The 16,835-nt window shown below is 46.5% G+C and overlaps 1 protein-coding gene across 1 annotated transcript in view; it reads right to left on the bottom strand.

Annotated features, from left to right (window-relative positions):
- zfyve26 (zinc finger, FYVE domain containing 26) overlaps positions 1 to 16,835 on the bottom strand; it is a 183,896-nt gene that overhangs the window by 30,501 nt on the left and 136,560 nt on the right. Inside the window, exons 23-28 of the mRNA XM_082955500.1 lie at positions 12,175 to 12,374; positions 9,329 to 9,433; positions 8,902 to 9,024; positions 6,624 to 6,800; positions 5,485 to 5,580; positions 1,374 to 1,527 (exon numbers count right to left, since the gene is read on the bottom strand). Coding sequence (XP_082811626.1) covers positions 1,374 to 1,527; positions 5,485 to 5,580; positions 6,624 to 6,800; positions 8,902 to 9,024; positions 9,329 to 9,433; positions 12,175 to 12,374 — 855 coding nt within the window. The remainder of the gene's footprint in view (positions 1 to 1,373; positions 1,528 to 5,484; positions 5,581 to 6,623; positions 6,801 to 8,901; positions 9,025 to 9,328; positions 9,434 to 12,174; positions 12,375 to 16,835) is intronic.

Here is a 16,835-nt window from a genome sequence, read left to right as displayed (position 1 = left end):
ATTACCAGACAATAAAACGGGCCACTCGCCTGAACCCGATGAAAATCCTGCAAGTAGGGTCAGTCAAGTAGCGTCAGTCCCTTTCTTTGACCAATTCAAAGTAATACGACTACTTCCACGATAAAGGCTATTGTCGCTGCCATCTCTCTAGCTACCATGCGAACTATCCGCCACAACGTTCATGCAGGAACAGGAAGAGCTCGATGAACGTAGCCTAGGGTGGAGGGATTTAAAAAAAAAAAAAATGTATTCGTGCCAACAAAGAAAAAGGACAATAATATTGTAAAAGTAACTAAGTAACTCATTCATTAAATTGAAAAACTAACGAGTTAGGTTACTCGTTACCACAAAAAAAGTAATCAGAGTTACTTGGTAACTAGTTACTCCCAACACTGTGTCTGATAGAGCAAGGTAGTCGTGAGATAATAAAGAAAACTTGATTTTACTTAATAATAATAATAATAATAATAATAATAATAATAATAATAGATTGGATTTATATAAAACCAACCAAGGTACTCAAAGCACTTCACAAAGTAAGAGGGAATTTCACATCCACCACCAATGAGTGGCAGCACCCACTTGGTATGACGCACGGCAACCATTTTGTACCAGAACGTTTACCACACATCACCACAACTCATAGACATAACTTGAGAGATTGGACAATCATATATACATAGTACATTTGACTTACAATATGAGTGGTTGTGTAGACCGATGACTGAGTCTGGGGAGACAGGGACAGACATCCATAGTACAAACCTGTGCATTAGTGACATAACACCCTTTTTCCACTGTCGTGTCGACCTGAACCGTAGTTTGCTGGCTTGGATATTTCCAGAAAGTTCCAGAAACTATGGTGGACGCATAACCAGGCCAGAGGAGTACAGATCGTGTGTGTGTGTGTGTGTGTGTGGCGCCTCACAATCATTACACAACATTATTCCCCAGACATTAGGCTAGTGTTCTCTACCTCCCTAATCTTATTTTCAATTCTCCATTTCGCAGCTTCTCACTTATTGGTAAGAAACTCAGACATCGTCCTATCTCACCTCAGTGGATCGACGTAAACTTTTTCTGCCCAAATTCCCAAAAGCATTTGGCGTGTATTTTCCACCCGTACAGTTAGGCCCTAAAGTTTAGGCTTATGCACTAACGGCAGATCATATATGAATCGCACAATAATTATACATTTGTGGAATTTGAATACATCGCTTTCTCTTTAATTCTACCCAACAGCCCTTCATCCACACAATATTTTATGACCCTAAACCCCCCCGAACCACAGATATAACACCAGGCGGGTCTGCGGGTTATGGGTCAACCCGCGCATCACTAGTGTGTTTGTGTGTCGTGCGGTTGGTACTGACCAGAACGAGACCTCTCCCTGGGTGCGTAGGGGAAGTCCAGGGCCTTGCAGGCGTAGTTGGAGAGAAGTTTGTCTATGTCATGGGTGGTGAAGCCATCCTCACGGCCTAATAGTAGGTTCTGTAACGTCCTCACCGCCACTTCAGCCCAGTCCACCTTCAAAGGTCAAAGTTTTCATTGAACAAATGGCAGACAGGAAACACTGAAATACTTGGTAACAGATTAAAAGACTCAGGCTCCAGATTATATTAACTACACAATGTGCCACTAATGATCACTGCCACGTCAGCCCAGTCCACGGTGCTGCTGCTGGTGGTAGTAGTATTACCACCAGTAGTAGTAGTAGTAGTAGTATTACCAGTAGTAGTAGTAGTAGTAGTAGTAGTAGTAGTAGTAGTAGTAGTAGTATTACCAGTAGTAGTAGTAGTATTACCAGTAGTAGTAGTAGTAGTAGTATTACCAGTAGTAGTAGTAGTAGTATTACCAGTAGTAGTAGTAGTAGTAGTATTACCAGTAGTAGTAGTAGTAGTATTACCAGTAGTAGTAGTATTACCAGTAGTAGTAGTAGTATTACCAGTTGTAGTATTCCCAGTAGTAGTAGTAGTAGTAGTAGTAGTTTTACCAGTAGTAGTAGTATTACCAGTAGTTGTATTACAACCAGTAGTAGTAGTGTTACCAGTAGAAGTAGTATTCCCAGTAGTAGTATTACCAGTAGTAGTAGTATTACCAGTAGTAGTATTACCGGTAGTAGTAGCATTATTACCAGTAGTAGTAGTAGCAGTAGTATTACCAGTAGCAGTAGTATTACCAGTAGTAGTAGTAGCAGCAGTAGTAGTATTATTATTACCAGTAGTAGTAGTAGTAGTAGTAGTATAACCAGTAGTAGTAGTAGTATAACCAGTAGTAGTAGCAGTAGTACCAGTAGTAGCAGCAGGAGTAGTAGTAGTAGTAGTAGTAGTATAACCAGTAGTAGTAGTAGTAGTAGTAGTAGTAGTATTACCAGTAGAGTTTATTTGCTGCTCACATTCATAGATGCAAATTGGACATCAATTTACATACATAGACTTTTATCAAATAGTAAAATACAAAACTAGCACAATAATCTTTTTATAATACAATATGATAAATACTATAGATACAGTACCAGTCAAAAGTTTGGACACACCAACTCATTCAAGGGTTTTTCTTTATTTTTACAATTTTCTACATTGTAGAATAATAGTGAAGACATCAAAACTATGAAAAACACATATGGAATCATGTAGTAACCAAAAAAGTGTTAAACAAATCAAAATATACTTAAAATGTTTGATTCTTCAAAGTAGCCACCCTTTGCCTTGACAGCTTTGCACACTCTTGGCATTCTCTCAACCAGTTTCATGAGGTATTCACCTGGAATGCATTTCAATTAAACAGGTGTGCCTCCTTAATGCGTTTGAGCCAATCAGTTGTGTTATGACAAGGTAGCGGGGCATACAGAAGATAGTCCTATTTGGTAAAAGACCAAGTCCATATTATGGCAAGAACAGCTCAAATAAGCAAAGAGAAATGACAGTCCATCATTACTTTAAGACATCAAGGTCAGTCAATACGGAACATTTCAAAAACTTTGAAAGTTTCTTCAAGTGCAGTCGCCAAAACCATCAAGCGCTATGATGAAACTGGCTCTCATGAGGACCGCCACAGGAAAGGATGACCCAGTTACCTCTGCTGCAGAGGATAAGTTCATTTGTTACCAGCCTCAGAAATTGCAGCCCCAATAAATGCTTCACAGAGTTCAAGTAACAGACACATCTCAACAACTGTTCAGAGGAGACTGTGTAAATCAGGCCTTCATTGTCGAATTGCTGCAAAGAAACCACTACTAAAGGACACCAATAAGAAAAGACTTGTTTGGGCCAAGAAACATGAGCAATGGACATTAAACCGGTGTAAATCTGTCCTTTGGTCGATGAGTCCAAATTTGAGATTTTTGGTTCCAACCGCCGTGTCTTTGTGAGACGCAGAGTAGGTGAATGGATGATCTCCGCATGTGTGGTTCCCACCGTGAAGCATGGAGGAGGAGGTGTGACGGTGCTTTGCTGATGACACGGTCAGTGATTTATTTAGAATTCAAGACACACTTAACCAGCATGGCTACCACAGCATTCTGCAGCAATACGCCATCTCATCTGGTTTGCGCTTAGTGGGACTATCATTTGTTTTTCCATAGGACAATGACCCAAAACACACCTCCAGGCTGTGCTAGGGCTATTTGACCAAGAAGAAGAGTGATGGAATGCTGCATCAGATTACCTGGCCTCCACAATTACCCGACCTCAACCCAATTGAGATGGTTTGGGATGAGTTGGACTGCAGAGTGAAGGAAAAGCTGCCAACAAGTGCTCAGCATATGTGGGAACTCCTTCAAGACTGTTTGAACAGCATTCCAGGTGAAGCTGGTTGAGAGAATGCCAAGAGTGTGCAAATCTGTCATCAAAGCAAAGGGTGGCAATTTTGAAAAACAAATCAAAATATATTTTTGATTTAACACTTTTTCAGTTACTATGTGATTCCATATGTGTTATTTCATAGTTTTGATGTCTTCACTTATATTCGACAATGTAGAAAATAGTAAAAATAAAGAAAAAACGTTGAATGAGTAGGTGTGTCCAAACTTTTGACTGGTACTGTATATGACACACACACCAAACAAAAATATAAACACAACATGCAACAATTTCAAAGTTATATGAACTAAGGAAATCAGTCAATTTAAATCAATTAATTAGGCCCTAATCTATGGATTTCACATGACTGGAAATACGAATATGCATCTGTTGGTCACAGATACCTTTAAAAAAAAAAAAAAGTAGGAGCGTGGATCAGAAAACCAGTCAGTATCTGGTGTGACCACCATTTGCCTCATGCAGCGCGGCACATCTCCTTCGCATAGGAATATTCTGTCGTACACGCTGATCCAGAGCCACATGCTCAATGGCTGACGTGTCTGGCGAGTATGCAGGCCATGGAAGAACTGGGACATTTATAGCTTCCAGGAATTGTGTACAGATCCTTGCGAAACGGGGCTGTGCATTATCATGCTGAAACATGAGATGATGGCGGTGGATGAATGGCACGACAATGAGCCTCAAGATCTCGTCACGGTATCTCTGTGCATTCAAATTGCCCTTGATAAAATGCAATTGCGTTCATTGTCCGTAGCTTATGCCTGCCCCATACCATAACCCCATCGCCACCATGGGGCACTCTGTTCACAACGCTGACGTCAGCAAACCGCTCACCTACACGACGCCATACACGCGGACTACCATCTGCCAGGTACAGTTTAAACCAGGATTTGTCCGTGAAAAGCACACTTCTCCAGCATGCCAGTTTCCATCAAAAAGTGAGCATTTAACCACTGAAGTCGGTTACAACGCAGAACTGCAGTCAGGTCAAGACCCTGGTGAGGACGACGAGAATGCAGATGAGCTTCACTGAGACGTTTCTGACAGTTTGTGCAGACATTTTTTCAATTGTGCAAACCCACAGCTTTATCAGCTGTTCGGGTGGCTGTTCTCAGACGATCCCGTACGTGAAGAAGCCAGATGTGGAGGTCCTGGGATGGCGTGGTTACACCCGGTCTGCGGCTGTGAGGCCAGTTGGACGTACTGCCAAATTCTCTAAAACAACTTTGGAGGCAGATTATGGTAGAAAAATGAACATTCAATTCTCTAGCAATAGCTCTGGTGGATATTCCTGCAGTCAGCATGCCAATTGCACACTCCCTCAAAGCTGGACACATCTGTGGCATTGTGTCGTGTGACAAAACACATTTTAGAGTGGCAATTTACTGTCCCCAGCACAAGGTGCATCTGTGTAATGATCATGCTGTTTAATCAGCCTCTTGATATGCCACACCTGTCAGGTGGATGGATTATCTTGGCAAAGGAGAAATGCTCACTAATAGGGATGTCAACAAATTTGTGCACAACATTTGAGAGAAACTTGTGCATATGGAAAATGTCAGGGATCTTTTATTTCAACTCATGAAACATGGGACCAACACTTTACATGTTGCGTTTTTATTTTTGTTCACATAATACAATAACAACAATAATTGGGTGGTACCTTCAGGTTCATCAGGAGCTGTTCCAGCATTAATAGTGGCTCAGAGAGGAGGGGAAAGTAGTCCTGTCTGGCGTTGGGGGGGAGGGTGAGGAGGACCTAGAGGAAAGAGACGGCGAGTAGAGAGATTAGGGAGAGAGAGAGATTAGGGAGAGAGAGAGAGATTAGGGAGAGAGAGAGAAATTAGGGAGAGAGAGAGATTAGGGAGAGAGAGAGATTAGGGAGAGAGAGAGATTAGGGAGAGAGAGAGATTAGGGAGAGAGAGAGATTAGGGAGAGAGAGAGATTAGGGAGAGAGAGATTAGGAGAGTAGAGTGTAGGAGAGTAGAGTGTAGGAGAGTAGAGTGTAGGAGAGTAGAGTGTAGGAGAGATTAGGGAGAGAGAGTAGAGGAGAGAGTAGAGGAGAGAGTAGAGAGAGTAGGGAGACAGAGGAGAGGAGAGAGAGATTAGGGAGAGAGAGATTAGAGAGAGTAGGAGAGTAGGGAGAGAGAGAGAGAGTAGAGAGTAGAGAGAGAGAGGAGAAAGAGTAGAGACGGAGAGGAGAGGAGAGAGATTAGGGAGAGAGAGATTAGGGAGAGTAGGAGTGTATGGAGAGAGAGGAGAAAGAGTAGAGAGACGGAGAGGAGAGAGAGAGTAGAGGAGAGAGGTTCATTTAAAACACTGATGGTGTGTGTACCTCACCTACACAGTGTCGGCCTGGGTTCAAATCCGACCTACTGCCTTGGTGACACACCTATCTTTCCTGCGCTCTCCCACCTTTCCTGCACTCTCCCACCTTTCCTGCACTCTCCCACCTTTCCTGCACTCTCCCACCTTTCCTGCACTCTCCCACCTTTCCTGCACTCTCCCACCTTTCCTGCACTCTCCCACCTTTCCTGCACTCTCCCACCTTTCCTGCACTCCCTTGTCCAATAACAACACAGACAAAATACATTTACATTTTAATCATTCAGCAGACGCTCTTATCCAGAGCGACTTACAGGAGCAATTAGGGTTAAATTCCTTCCTCAAAGTCTTTCACCTCATCGGCTTGGGGATTTGAACCAGTGACCTTTCAGTTACAGGCCCAACGCTCCTAACTGCTAGGCTCCCCATCAACACTAGAGCTCACAGATACAATAAAAGGTCAGTGAATCTGCTGACCTTGGACCCCAGGTGAAGGTCGTGGATGTGGCGTCGGCGGGCGGGGGACACTTGGCTCTGGAAGTGCAGAGTGAGGTAGTTAGCCAGGAAGTGGCAGGCAGCCAATCCGGGCCGGCAGTCCAGAGCACGCTCACACACCTCCAGACCCAAGGTTAAGTCTGATAGGCCCTCCAGCAGCTGTACCAATCACAGTGAAGAGAGTCAATGAGAAACAAAATCTATGACATAGTGCACAGAGGAGAAACAACTATAGGCAGATGGGTCACATCTCAATTGTATAAACTGGATTCCTCTTCTCCTTTCCTTCGTCTGCACTGATTGGAAAGACAACGGACAGGTGAAAGGAGATTTCCTAATACTGTAGGATTCCAGCCTATTGCCTTCACCTATTCTGTTCTTCCAATAAGAGAAGATGGAAGAGAAGAAACGGATCAGAGGAAGGAGAAGAAATGGGACTCATTTCAGAAAACTAGGCGCATGTAGTGAGTCACTATTTCACAGGAGAGCCATTTGAATGTGAACTTCTGGAACATGTGAACTTTCATGTGCCCGAATAACAAACTTGTATGCCATCTGTAAATACGAATTAAATGGTTAAATTACGAACCTAGTTGGTTTAGCCACAGAAAAAGTGAGCAACCTTCCCGCTAGCTATGATTGGCTGAGATAATGAGTGGGCTGGACATGCCGAGAGATGAGGTTGGATTTGTCGGCAAGATGGCACGCTTCTGTCTATTTCAGCTGGTCAGTATGTGTAGGTAATCCTGTCTAACGCAGCTTTTCTTATATATATATATAGCGTTGTACAACTGCATAAGAGTTACTCTCCACTTTCTGGACGATCAAGTTTTGAAATCAGTGGAATTAGAGTATGATAGCTAAGGAGATGGAGAAAACACCCATCTCTGGATTATATCTTCAAACTAAGGGCAACCGTCAAATCAAAACAAACCTTATTGGTCACATATGCATGGTTAGCAGATGTTAATGCGAGAGTAGCGAAATGCTTGTGCTTCTTGTTCCGACAGTGCAGTAATATCGAACAAGTAATCTAACAATTCTTCAACAACTACCTAATACACACAAATCTAAAAGGGGTGAACGAGAATAGGTACATTTAAGTATACGGATGAGCGATGGCATCCGTGAGAGGGAGAAGCGTCTATCCATGTAAACAGGTAAGATAGTCTAGCTAGCTACATTTTGTCAGAAAGACGTTTTCATTTCAAGTTAAAGTGTACTGTTAGCTAGTTCGCTAGCTAACGATACCTGTATGATCTGTGTAGTAATATTATTCATATTTCCATTTACATCATTTAGCAGACGCTCTTATCCAGAGCGACTTACAAATCTCAGAGCCATTTGCATTGCTAGTTATAGGTTAATGTTAGCTAGCTAGCTAACATTGAACCTTGTTGGTTAGCTACCTGTAGATTCATGCAGGGTATTAATGTCATGAGTTGGGATTATGGTTCATTGTTTAGCTAGCTAGCTAGCTAAATGTCTAAACAAAAGACTCCACTATGCAAGTAACCATTTCAATAGAATGTTCACGTCACTTCGACAACTGTCGATAGACGTAGCTGGTAAATTCGCTCTGGCTATCTACTCCGATTTCAGAGCACTCTCGTCTGAGTGTGCCAGAGCGCAGAATTCCATGACGAATTTAAGAACGCTCAACACCCGCTGAATATGGCCGGTGTCAGTAAACGTTGGCAAAAAAAAACAAATTGTTGCCAGCAGCACAGTTAGTCACCAACACTCTGGATAACCTAACAGCCAAACCAGCTCTGCTAGGGCGAGTGATGTTCAGTGAGCTGTTCTCTCATTTGTGTCTGGAAGTAGCTAGCAAGCTAGTCAACGTTAGCCAGTTAGCTTGGGTGCTTGACTGCTGTTGTTAGGACAGAACGCTCGGATCAACCCTTAAAGAGATGGGTGGGGCGAAAGTTTAAGAGAGTGTGAACGATGCTGAATGGGTGTAGACAAAGAAGAGCTCTCCAGTAGGGGTACCAAAAATATTCAAAGGCCATTTTCTCAAAAGTGAGGTTACAAGTGCATCAACTTTCAAAGCAGAATTACATTTCCATTGTTCCTCAACTGTAGTGTCTGATATACCATTTTCTAGCTCTGAGTCTCTACTTTAATCCAATGGAAAAAACACAATTTCAAATTTTGTAACATAAGACCGAATCGAGCCGGTCAGTCACATATGGAGGAGAGAAAGTAGAAGAAATGAAGAAAGACAGTTTTGACAATAGCGATGCAGATGAAAGCCCACCTGGAAAGCGTTGTCAGTCTGTCCTTTCTCCAGCAGGTGTAGCAGGTGTTCAGTCTGCAGCTGTAATCTGAGGTGGTCTGAGACAGAGTACAGCGCCATCCACTGGGCACACAGGGAAAACTCCTGGCGGAGAGATGATGAGAGGACACATCAAATGGACAGCAGAGGAAGCATCTTTTGATCCGTTTAATCCTTTATCCAAAACCCTAAAAATGTGGTGCTCTGTGTTTTTGTAAATACTAAAAACATCCATTAAAAAGTTGGTGCTAAAGTTAACCTGGATAAAATCTAAAAAATTGACTATATATAAACACAGTGGTGGGACTTACCTTGGCCTCCAGCCTCCTAGACAGCATAGACTCAAGGTCTAGAACATCAGCATTATAAAAGGTGTCAGGCTATTTATAAACACACTGCTGAGACTCACCCTAGCTTCCAACATCCTAGAAAACATAGACTCAGGGTCTCTCCTGGACTCTGTCCTCAGCTCCTGCCAGGTGGCCCACGGCAACGAAGGCTGCAGGTTCAACATCTAGGATAGAAGTTTTGTTAATGTTTTAAACAGTTTTTTTTTTAAGGAGTGGAAGCAGTCATATTTTGTTCTTTATTGCGGATAGACACCGTGAGAGAAAGACAGGAAAGATGGCAGAGAAGTTTGTGCCAGAAGGGTGTGGGCCGGAGTCAAACTCCTGCCGGCATGGTATATATGTGTGCGCTGATGACAATCTGTACTTTAACCTCATTGTAAAGTTTTAAATCCAAAGTGCTGGAGTTCAAAGCCAAAACAACAACAACCAAAAAAAAAAAAAAAAGTGTCACTGTCCCAATACTTTTGGAGTTCACTGTAGATGGTACTTTTACATGAAGTAAAATTGTGTGCCTTGCTTCAGCTCTTTAAAAGTATTTTTGGGGAAGTGGAAGAAGTGTTCTGATTTCAGATTTAAATAGCAGAGAAGTAGACAAAGATTTCAAACTCTCTTAAGTTTTTGTGAAAGTGATCAAAACAGGAGTTTTTACATTTTTTTTCCCAAGATGCAAAATAGTTGATGCGGTTACTAAAACAGGTCTACCTCTTGACTGGTAAAAGTTATTTCTGTTTCGATTACAGATTTGAATAGTAGAGAAGTAGAGGAAGATTTCATACCCTTTTCACTTGTCATCTAGCTTATTGGGTAAGTGGTCAAAATGTCAGTTGTTTATTAACAAAAAAGAAGGTAGGAGGTAGGAGCTGCACCTCTATAATTGGTAGAATATATTTCAGATTTGAAAAGCAGAGAAGTAGACCCAACGTGTCATACTCAAGTGTTTTGTCTCAAGTTGTCGGGAAGAAAATGTAAGTAGGCGATTTGTGTCAAAAGGTGCATTTGTTGCATGTCATGGTGTCACAATGGAACCTAGAACGTTGAAGAAATCCAAATAAAAGCGGATGAGGTTGAATAAGTTGAATAGTTTAAAAAAAGGTATAAAATGGTTTCAAAAAGTAGTATGTACGCAACTTAATCCAGACCAGTCTGCACACTTTAGTTCAAATTACGGTTAAATTTTTTTTTTTTATATCTTAAACTGTGTAAGATGAGTAGCGTTGTAAATAATAACTATAATAAGTAGATGGTAATTTCACGTAAAAATTGTGGGACTTGCTTTAGCTCTTTTAAAGTATTGTTTTGGTAGTGGAGGAAGTGTTCTGGCTTTAGATTTGGAAAGTAGAGCAGTAGACAAAATTATTGTCCAACTTGTAGGGAAAGTAATCAAACTTTGTTTTTAAAGGGATACTTCCAGATTTTGGCAATAAAGCCCATTTATCTACTTCCCCCAGAGTCAGATGAACTCGTGGACTCCATTTTTATGGTCTCTGTGTGCAGTTTGAAGTTTGTTGCCAAAATCTCGAAGTATCCCTTTAAAACCCTCAGATCGAATGTAGTAGGCGCAGTTAAACTAGCTGGCTAGCTGGATGAACACCACCTACACCTCCTATCTTACACACTGCGAGGTAAAAAGTGACATCTACTTATCCGTATGCCTGCATTGCCATTGCCTTGACTGGCATTAGGTTAAGTAGATGTCCAGGGCAGAACACCTCTGTGTTGCTTATCTGTTAACTGATTCATTCCAGTACAGATAATTTTTTTTTAGAGAAGTTGAGTTTTAAAGTTCATATATACATTCTATAATTAATGTCTATGTTGCTCCAGTGTCTCATTCCGCCACGCCGTTACCATCAATATTCCTCGGCAACATTGCCTCGAAAAATATCTAGTGTATCATCAACCTTAAAACTGACCCTGAGCTAGTTTATCCCATAATCCCACAAGCATAATGTTAACCCTCAGGTTAACCTTCAGCCCTGGGCTAAGGATTCACACCCAGTGTCCTGAAGCCCTGAGCTAACAGACAAAACGCAACACGCGACCAATGTTACATTATATATCTAGGAGTCCTCCAATGGCATGACATTATTTTTTTGCGCGAGCCCGACCCAGACTCAATTGCTTAACCCCCCACTAACTACACTAACTTCCTCTGTTAGTATCCGTAGCTGATTGTCTCCGTCTGTCCCTCGCTTCCTGTACTGCCCCATGACAAGAGGTCCAGTTGGGCTGCTCAAACGACGAGACATGAGAGAGCTGTTACTTGACGGTAGCTAGTTTTAAAACACCAGGGGTTAGACAACAAGACTCGGCCGCGGGCCAATTTTAGTTGGAGCGGATGGTTGTGGGGGTGTGGGGGGGGCAGAACATAATGTGCAAATTGAAGAGTAGCATTCCGAATAATAATAGGTCACAAGTATGACAAAGACTTTGCTTTGTCTCACTAATAAAGTCAGAAATAAGTGCTACATTATTTGTGTGGCTGCTTTTGCAATCATCGATTGGCTTCAAATAACATTAGCATATCTATAAAGTCCCTAGTAACTGATTGATGACTCCGTCTTACCATTTGACATGCATGTGATCCATGTGGGAATTAAACCCACAATCTTGGCACTTTTACCAACATGTTTACAGAGCCTGTAATAACTACATGAGGATTACCCATTGATAAAAGTATTATATCTACCGGGCTCCAATTAACATTTCTCCCCCCGGGCTCCAATGAACATTTCTCCCCCCGGGCTCCAATTAACATTTCTCCCCCCGGGCTCCAATGAACATTTCTCCCCCCGGGCTCCAATTAACATTTTTCCCCCCGGGCTCCAATTAACATTTCTCTCCCGGGCTTCAAATAACACGATCATAAAGTACATAATAACTTTGATTAAATGGCTCTGGTTACCCGTTGATAGATGTTCAACTCCGTCTTCCTGAGCTCCAGCTCCCCCTTGAGAGAGACCTCCACGTGGGGGTTGTTGAGGCAGAACTCCAGCAGCTCCAGAGAGGGCCCGAGGGGCCAGCGCTCCAGGGCCTGTATAGCCACACGGGCCCTCAGACATGGGTCCTGTACTCTGAACAACTGGCCTATGCTGTCTTCACCATCTGTAGGGGAGGGAGGTGGGAAGGAGGGAGATGAGAACAAATCAGCGCTTGTGTCAGGAAGTAAAAGATTGACTAGATTGGCACCAGGAATGAAAAAATATCAACAATATCATATCTCCAAAATGTCAACACAGTAGATCTTTTATATTTAGAATTTAACCTTTATTTAATGAGGCAAGTCAGTTAAGAACAAATTCTTATTTACAATGACGGCCTACCGGGGAACAGTAGGTTAACTGCCTTGTTCAAGAAGAGAACGACAGATTTTGTACCTTGTAAACTCGGGGATTCGATCCAGCAACCTTTCGGTTACTAGCCCAACCCTCTAACCACTAGGCTACCTGCCTCCCCCCCTCTAACCACTAGGCTACCTGCCTCCCCCCCTCTAACCACTAGGCTACTAGGCTACCCGCCTCTAACCGCTAGGCTACCCGCCTCCCCCCCTCTAACCGCTAGGCTACCCGCCTCCCCCCCTCTAACCGCTAGGCTACCCGCCTCCCCCCCTCTAACCGCTAGGCTACCCGCCTCTAACCGCTAGGCTACCCGCCTCTAACCGCTAGGCTACCCGACTCTAACCGCTAGGCTACCCGACTCTAACCGCTAGGCTACCCGACTCTAACCGCTAGGCTACCCGACTCTAACCGCTAGGCTACTTGTCTTCCCCCCTCTAACCACTAGGCTACCTGTCTCCCCCCCTCTAACCACTAGGCTACCTGCCTCTAACCCCAGGGTACCACCTCTAACCACTAGACTACCTGCCTCTAACCACTAGGCTACCTGCCTCTAACCACTAGGCTACCTGTCTTCCCCCCTCTAACCACTAGGCTACCTGCCTCTAACCACTAGGCTACCTGCCTCTAACCACTAGGCTACCTGTCTAACCCCCCTCTAACCACTAGACTACCTGCCTTCCCCCCCCTCTAACCACTAGGCTACCTGCTTCCCCCCCTCTAACCACTAGGCTACCTGCCTCTAACCACTAGGCTACCTGCCTCTAACCACTAGGCTACCTGTCTTCCCCCCTCTAACCACTAGAATACCTGCCTTCCCACCCCTCTAACCACTAGGCTACCTGCTTCCCCCCCTCTAACCACTAGGCTACCTGCTTCCCCCCCTCTAACCACTAGGCTACCTGCCTTCCCCCCCTCTAACCACTAGGCTACCTGCCTTCCCCCCCTCTAACCACTAGGCTACCTGCCTCCCCCCCTCTAACCACTAGGCTACCTGCCTTCCCCCCTCTAACCACTAGGCTACCTGCCTCCCCCCCTCTAACCACTAGGCTACCTGCCTTCCCCCCCTCTAACCACTAGGCTACCTGCCTCCCCCCCTCTAACCACTAGACTACCTGCCTCCCCCCCTCTAACCACTAGACTACCTGCCTTCCCCCCCTCTAACCACTAGACTACCTGCCTCCCCCCCTCTAACCACTACACTACCTGCCTCCCCCCCTCTAACCACTAGACTACCTGCCTCCCCCCCTCTAACCACTAGACTACCTGCCTCCCCCCCTCTAACCACTAGGCTACCTGCCTCCCCCCCTCTAACCTGCCTCCCCCCCTCTAACCACTAGACTACCTGCCTCCCCCCTCTAACCACTAGACTACCTGCCTTCCCCCTCTAACCACTAGGCTACCTGCCTCCCCCCCTCTAACCTGCCTCCCCCCTCTAACCACTAGGCTACCTGCCTCCCCCCCTCTAACCACTAGACTACCTGCCTTCCCCCCTCTAACCACTAGACTACCTGCCTTCCCCCCCTCTAACCACTAGACTACCTGCCTTCCCCCCTCTAACCACTAGGCTACCTGCCTCCCCCCTCTAACCACTAGACTACCTGCCTTCCCCCCTCTAACCACTAGACTACCTGCCTTCCCCCCTCTAACCACTAGACTACCTGCCTCCCCCCTCTAACCACTAGACTACCTGCCTTCCCCCCTCTAACCACTAGACTACCTGCCTCCCCCCCTCTAACCACTAGACTACCTGCCTCCCCCCTCTAACCACTAGGCTACCTGCCTTCCCCCTCTAACCACTAGGCTACCTGCCTCCCCCCCTCTAACCTGCCTCCCCCCTCTAACCACTAGGCTACCTGCCTCCCCCCCTCTAACCACTAGACTACCTGCCTTCCCCCCTCTAACCACTAGACTACCTGCCTTCCCCCCCTCTAACCACTAGACTACCTGCCTTCCCCCCTCTAACCACTAGACTACCTGCCTTCCCCCCCTCTAACCACTAGACTACCTGCCTCCCCCCCTCTAACCACTAGACTACCTGCCTTCCCCCTCTAACCACTAGGCTACCTGCCTTCCCCCCTCTAACCACTAGACTACCTGCCTTCCCCCTCTAACCACTAGGCTACCTGCCTCACCCCCTCTAACCACTAGACTACCTGCCTTCCCCCCTCTAACCACTAGACTACCTGCCTTCCCCCTCTAACCACTAGACTACCTGCCTCCCCCCCTCTAACCACTAGACTACCTGCCTTCCCCCTCTAACCACTAGACTACCTGCCTCCCCCCCTCTAACCACTAGACTACCTGCCTCCCCCCCTCTAACCACTAGGCTACCTGCCTTCCCCCCTCTAACCACTAGACTACCTGCCTTCCCCCTCTAACCACTAGACTACCTGCCTCCCCCCTCTAACCACTAGGCTACCTGCCTCCCCCCTCTAACCACTAGGCTACCTGCCTCCCCCCCTCTAACCACTAGACTACCTGCCTTCCCCCTCTAACCACTAGACTACCTGCCTCCCCCCCTCTAACCACTAGGCTACCTGCCTTCCCCCCACTAACCACTAGACTACCTGCCTTCCCCCTCTAACCACTAGACTACCTGCCTTCCCCCCTCTAACCACTAGACTACCTGCCTCCCCCCTCTAACCACTAGGCTACCTGCCTCCCCCCCTCTAACCTGCCTCCCCCCTCTAACCACTAGGCTACCTGCCTCCCCCCCTCTAACCACTAGACTACCTGCCTTCCCCCCTCTAACCACTAGACTACCTGCCTTCCCCCCCTCTAACCACTAGACTACCTGCCTTCCCCCCCTCTAACCACTAGACTACCTGCCTCCCCCCTCTAACCACTAGGCTACCTGCCTTCCCCCCTCTAACCACTAGACTACCTGCCTTCCCCCCCTCTAACCACTAGACTACCTGCCTCCCCCCTCTAACCACTAGGCTACCTGCCTTCCCCCCTCTAACCACTAGACTACCTGCCTCCCCCCCCTCTAACCTGCCTCCCCCCTCTAACCACTAGACTACCTGCCTTCCCCCCTCTAACCACTAGACTACCTGCCTCCCCCCCTCTAACCACTAGGCTACCTGCCTTCCCCCCCTCTAACCACTAGGCTACCTGCCTCCCCCCCTCTAACCACTAGACTACCTGCCTTCCCCCCTCTAACCACTAGACTACCTGCCTCCCCCCCTCTAACCTGCCTCCCCCCTCTAACCACTAGACTACCTGCCTTCCCCCCTCTAACCACTAGACTACCTGCCTTCCCCCCTCTAACCACTAGACTACCTGCCTCCCCCCCTCTAACCACTAGACTACCTGCCTCCCCCCCTCTAACCACTAGACTACCTGCCTTCCCCCCTCTAACCACTAGACTACCTGCCTCCCCCCCCTCTAACCACTAGGCTACCTGCCTTCCCCCCCTCTAACCACTAGACTACCTGCCTTCCCCCCTCTAACCACTAGACTACCTGCCTCCCCCCTCTAACCACTAGGCTACCTGCCTTCCCCCCCTCTAACCACTAGGCTACCTGCCTTCCCCCCTCTAACCACTAGACTACCTGCCTTCCCCCCTCTAACCACTAGACTACCTGACTCCCCCCCTCTAACCACTAGGCTACCTGCCTCCCCCCTCTAACCACTAGACTACCTGCCTCCCCCCCTCTAACCACTAGGCTACCTGCCTTCCCCCCCTCTAACCACTAGGCTACCTGCCTTCCCCCCTCTAACCACTAGGCTACCTGCCTTCCCCCCTCTAACCACTAGACTACCTGCCTTCCCCCCCTCTAACCACTAGACTACCTGCCTCCCCCCTCTAACCACTAGACTACCTGCCTCCCCCCTCTAACCACTAGACTACCTGCCTCCCCCCTCTAACCACTAGGCTACCTGCCTCCCCCCTCTAACCACTAGGCTACCTGCCTTCCCCCCCTCTAACCACTAGACTACCTGCCTCCCCCCCTCTAACCACTAGACTACCTGCCTTCCCCCTCTAACCACTAGACTACCTGCCTCCCCCCTCTAACCACTAGACTACCTGCCTTCCCCCCTCTAACCACTAGGCTACCTGCCTTCCCCCCCTCTAACCACTAGGCTACCTGCCTCCCCCCCTCTAACCACTAGCTACCTGCCTCCCCCCCTCTAACCACTAGACTACCTAACTCCCCCCCTCTAACCACTAGACTACCTGACCCCCCCCCTCTAACCACTAGACTACCTGCCTTCCCCCCTCTAA

This window comes from Salmo salar, chromosome 09 (assembly GCF_965601325.2).
Source record: "Salmo salar chromosome 09, fSalSal1, whole genome shotgun sequence".
Classification (NCBI taxonomy): domain Eukaryota; kingdom Metazoa; phylum Chordata; class Actinopteri; order Salmoniformes; family Salmonidae; genus Salmo; species Salmo salar.
The sequence above is the reverse complement of the archived record's forward strand: the minus strand, read 5'-3'. Positions and strand labels throughout refer to the sequence as shown.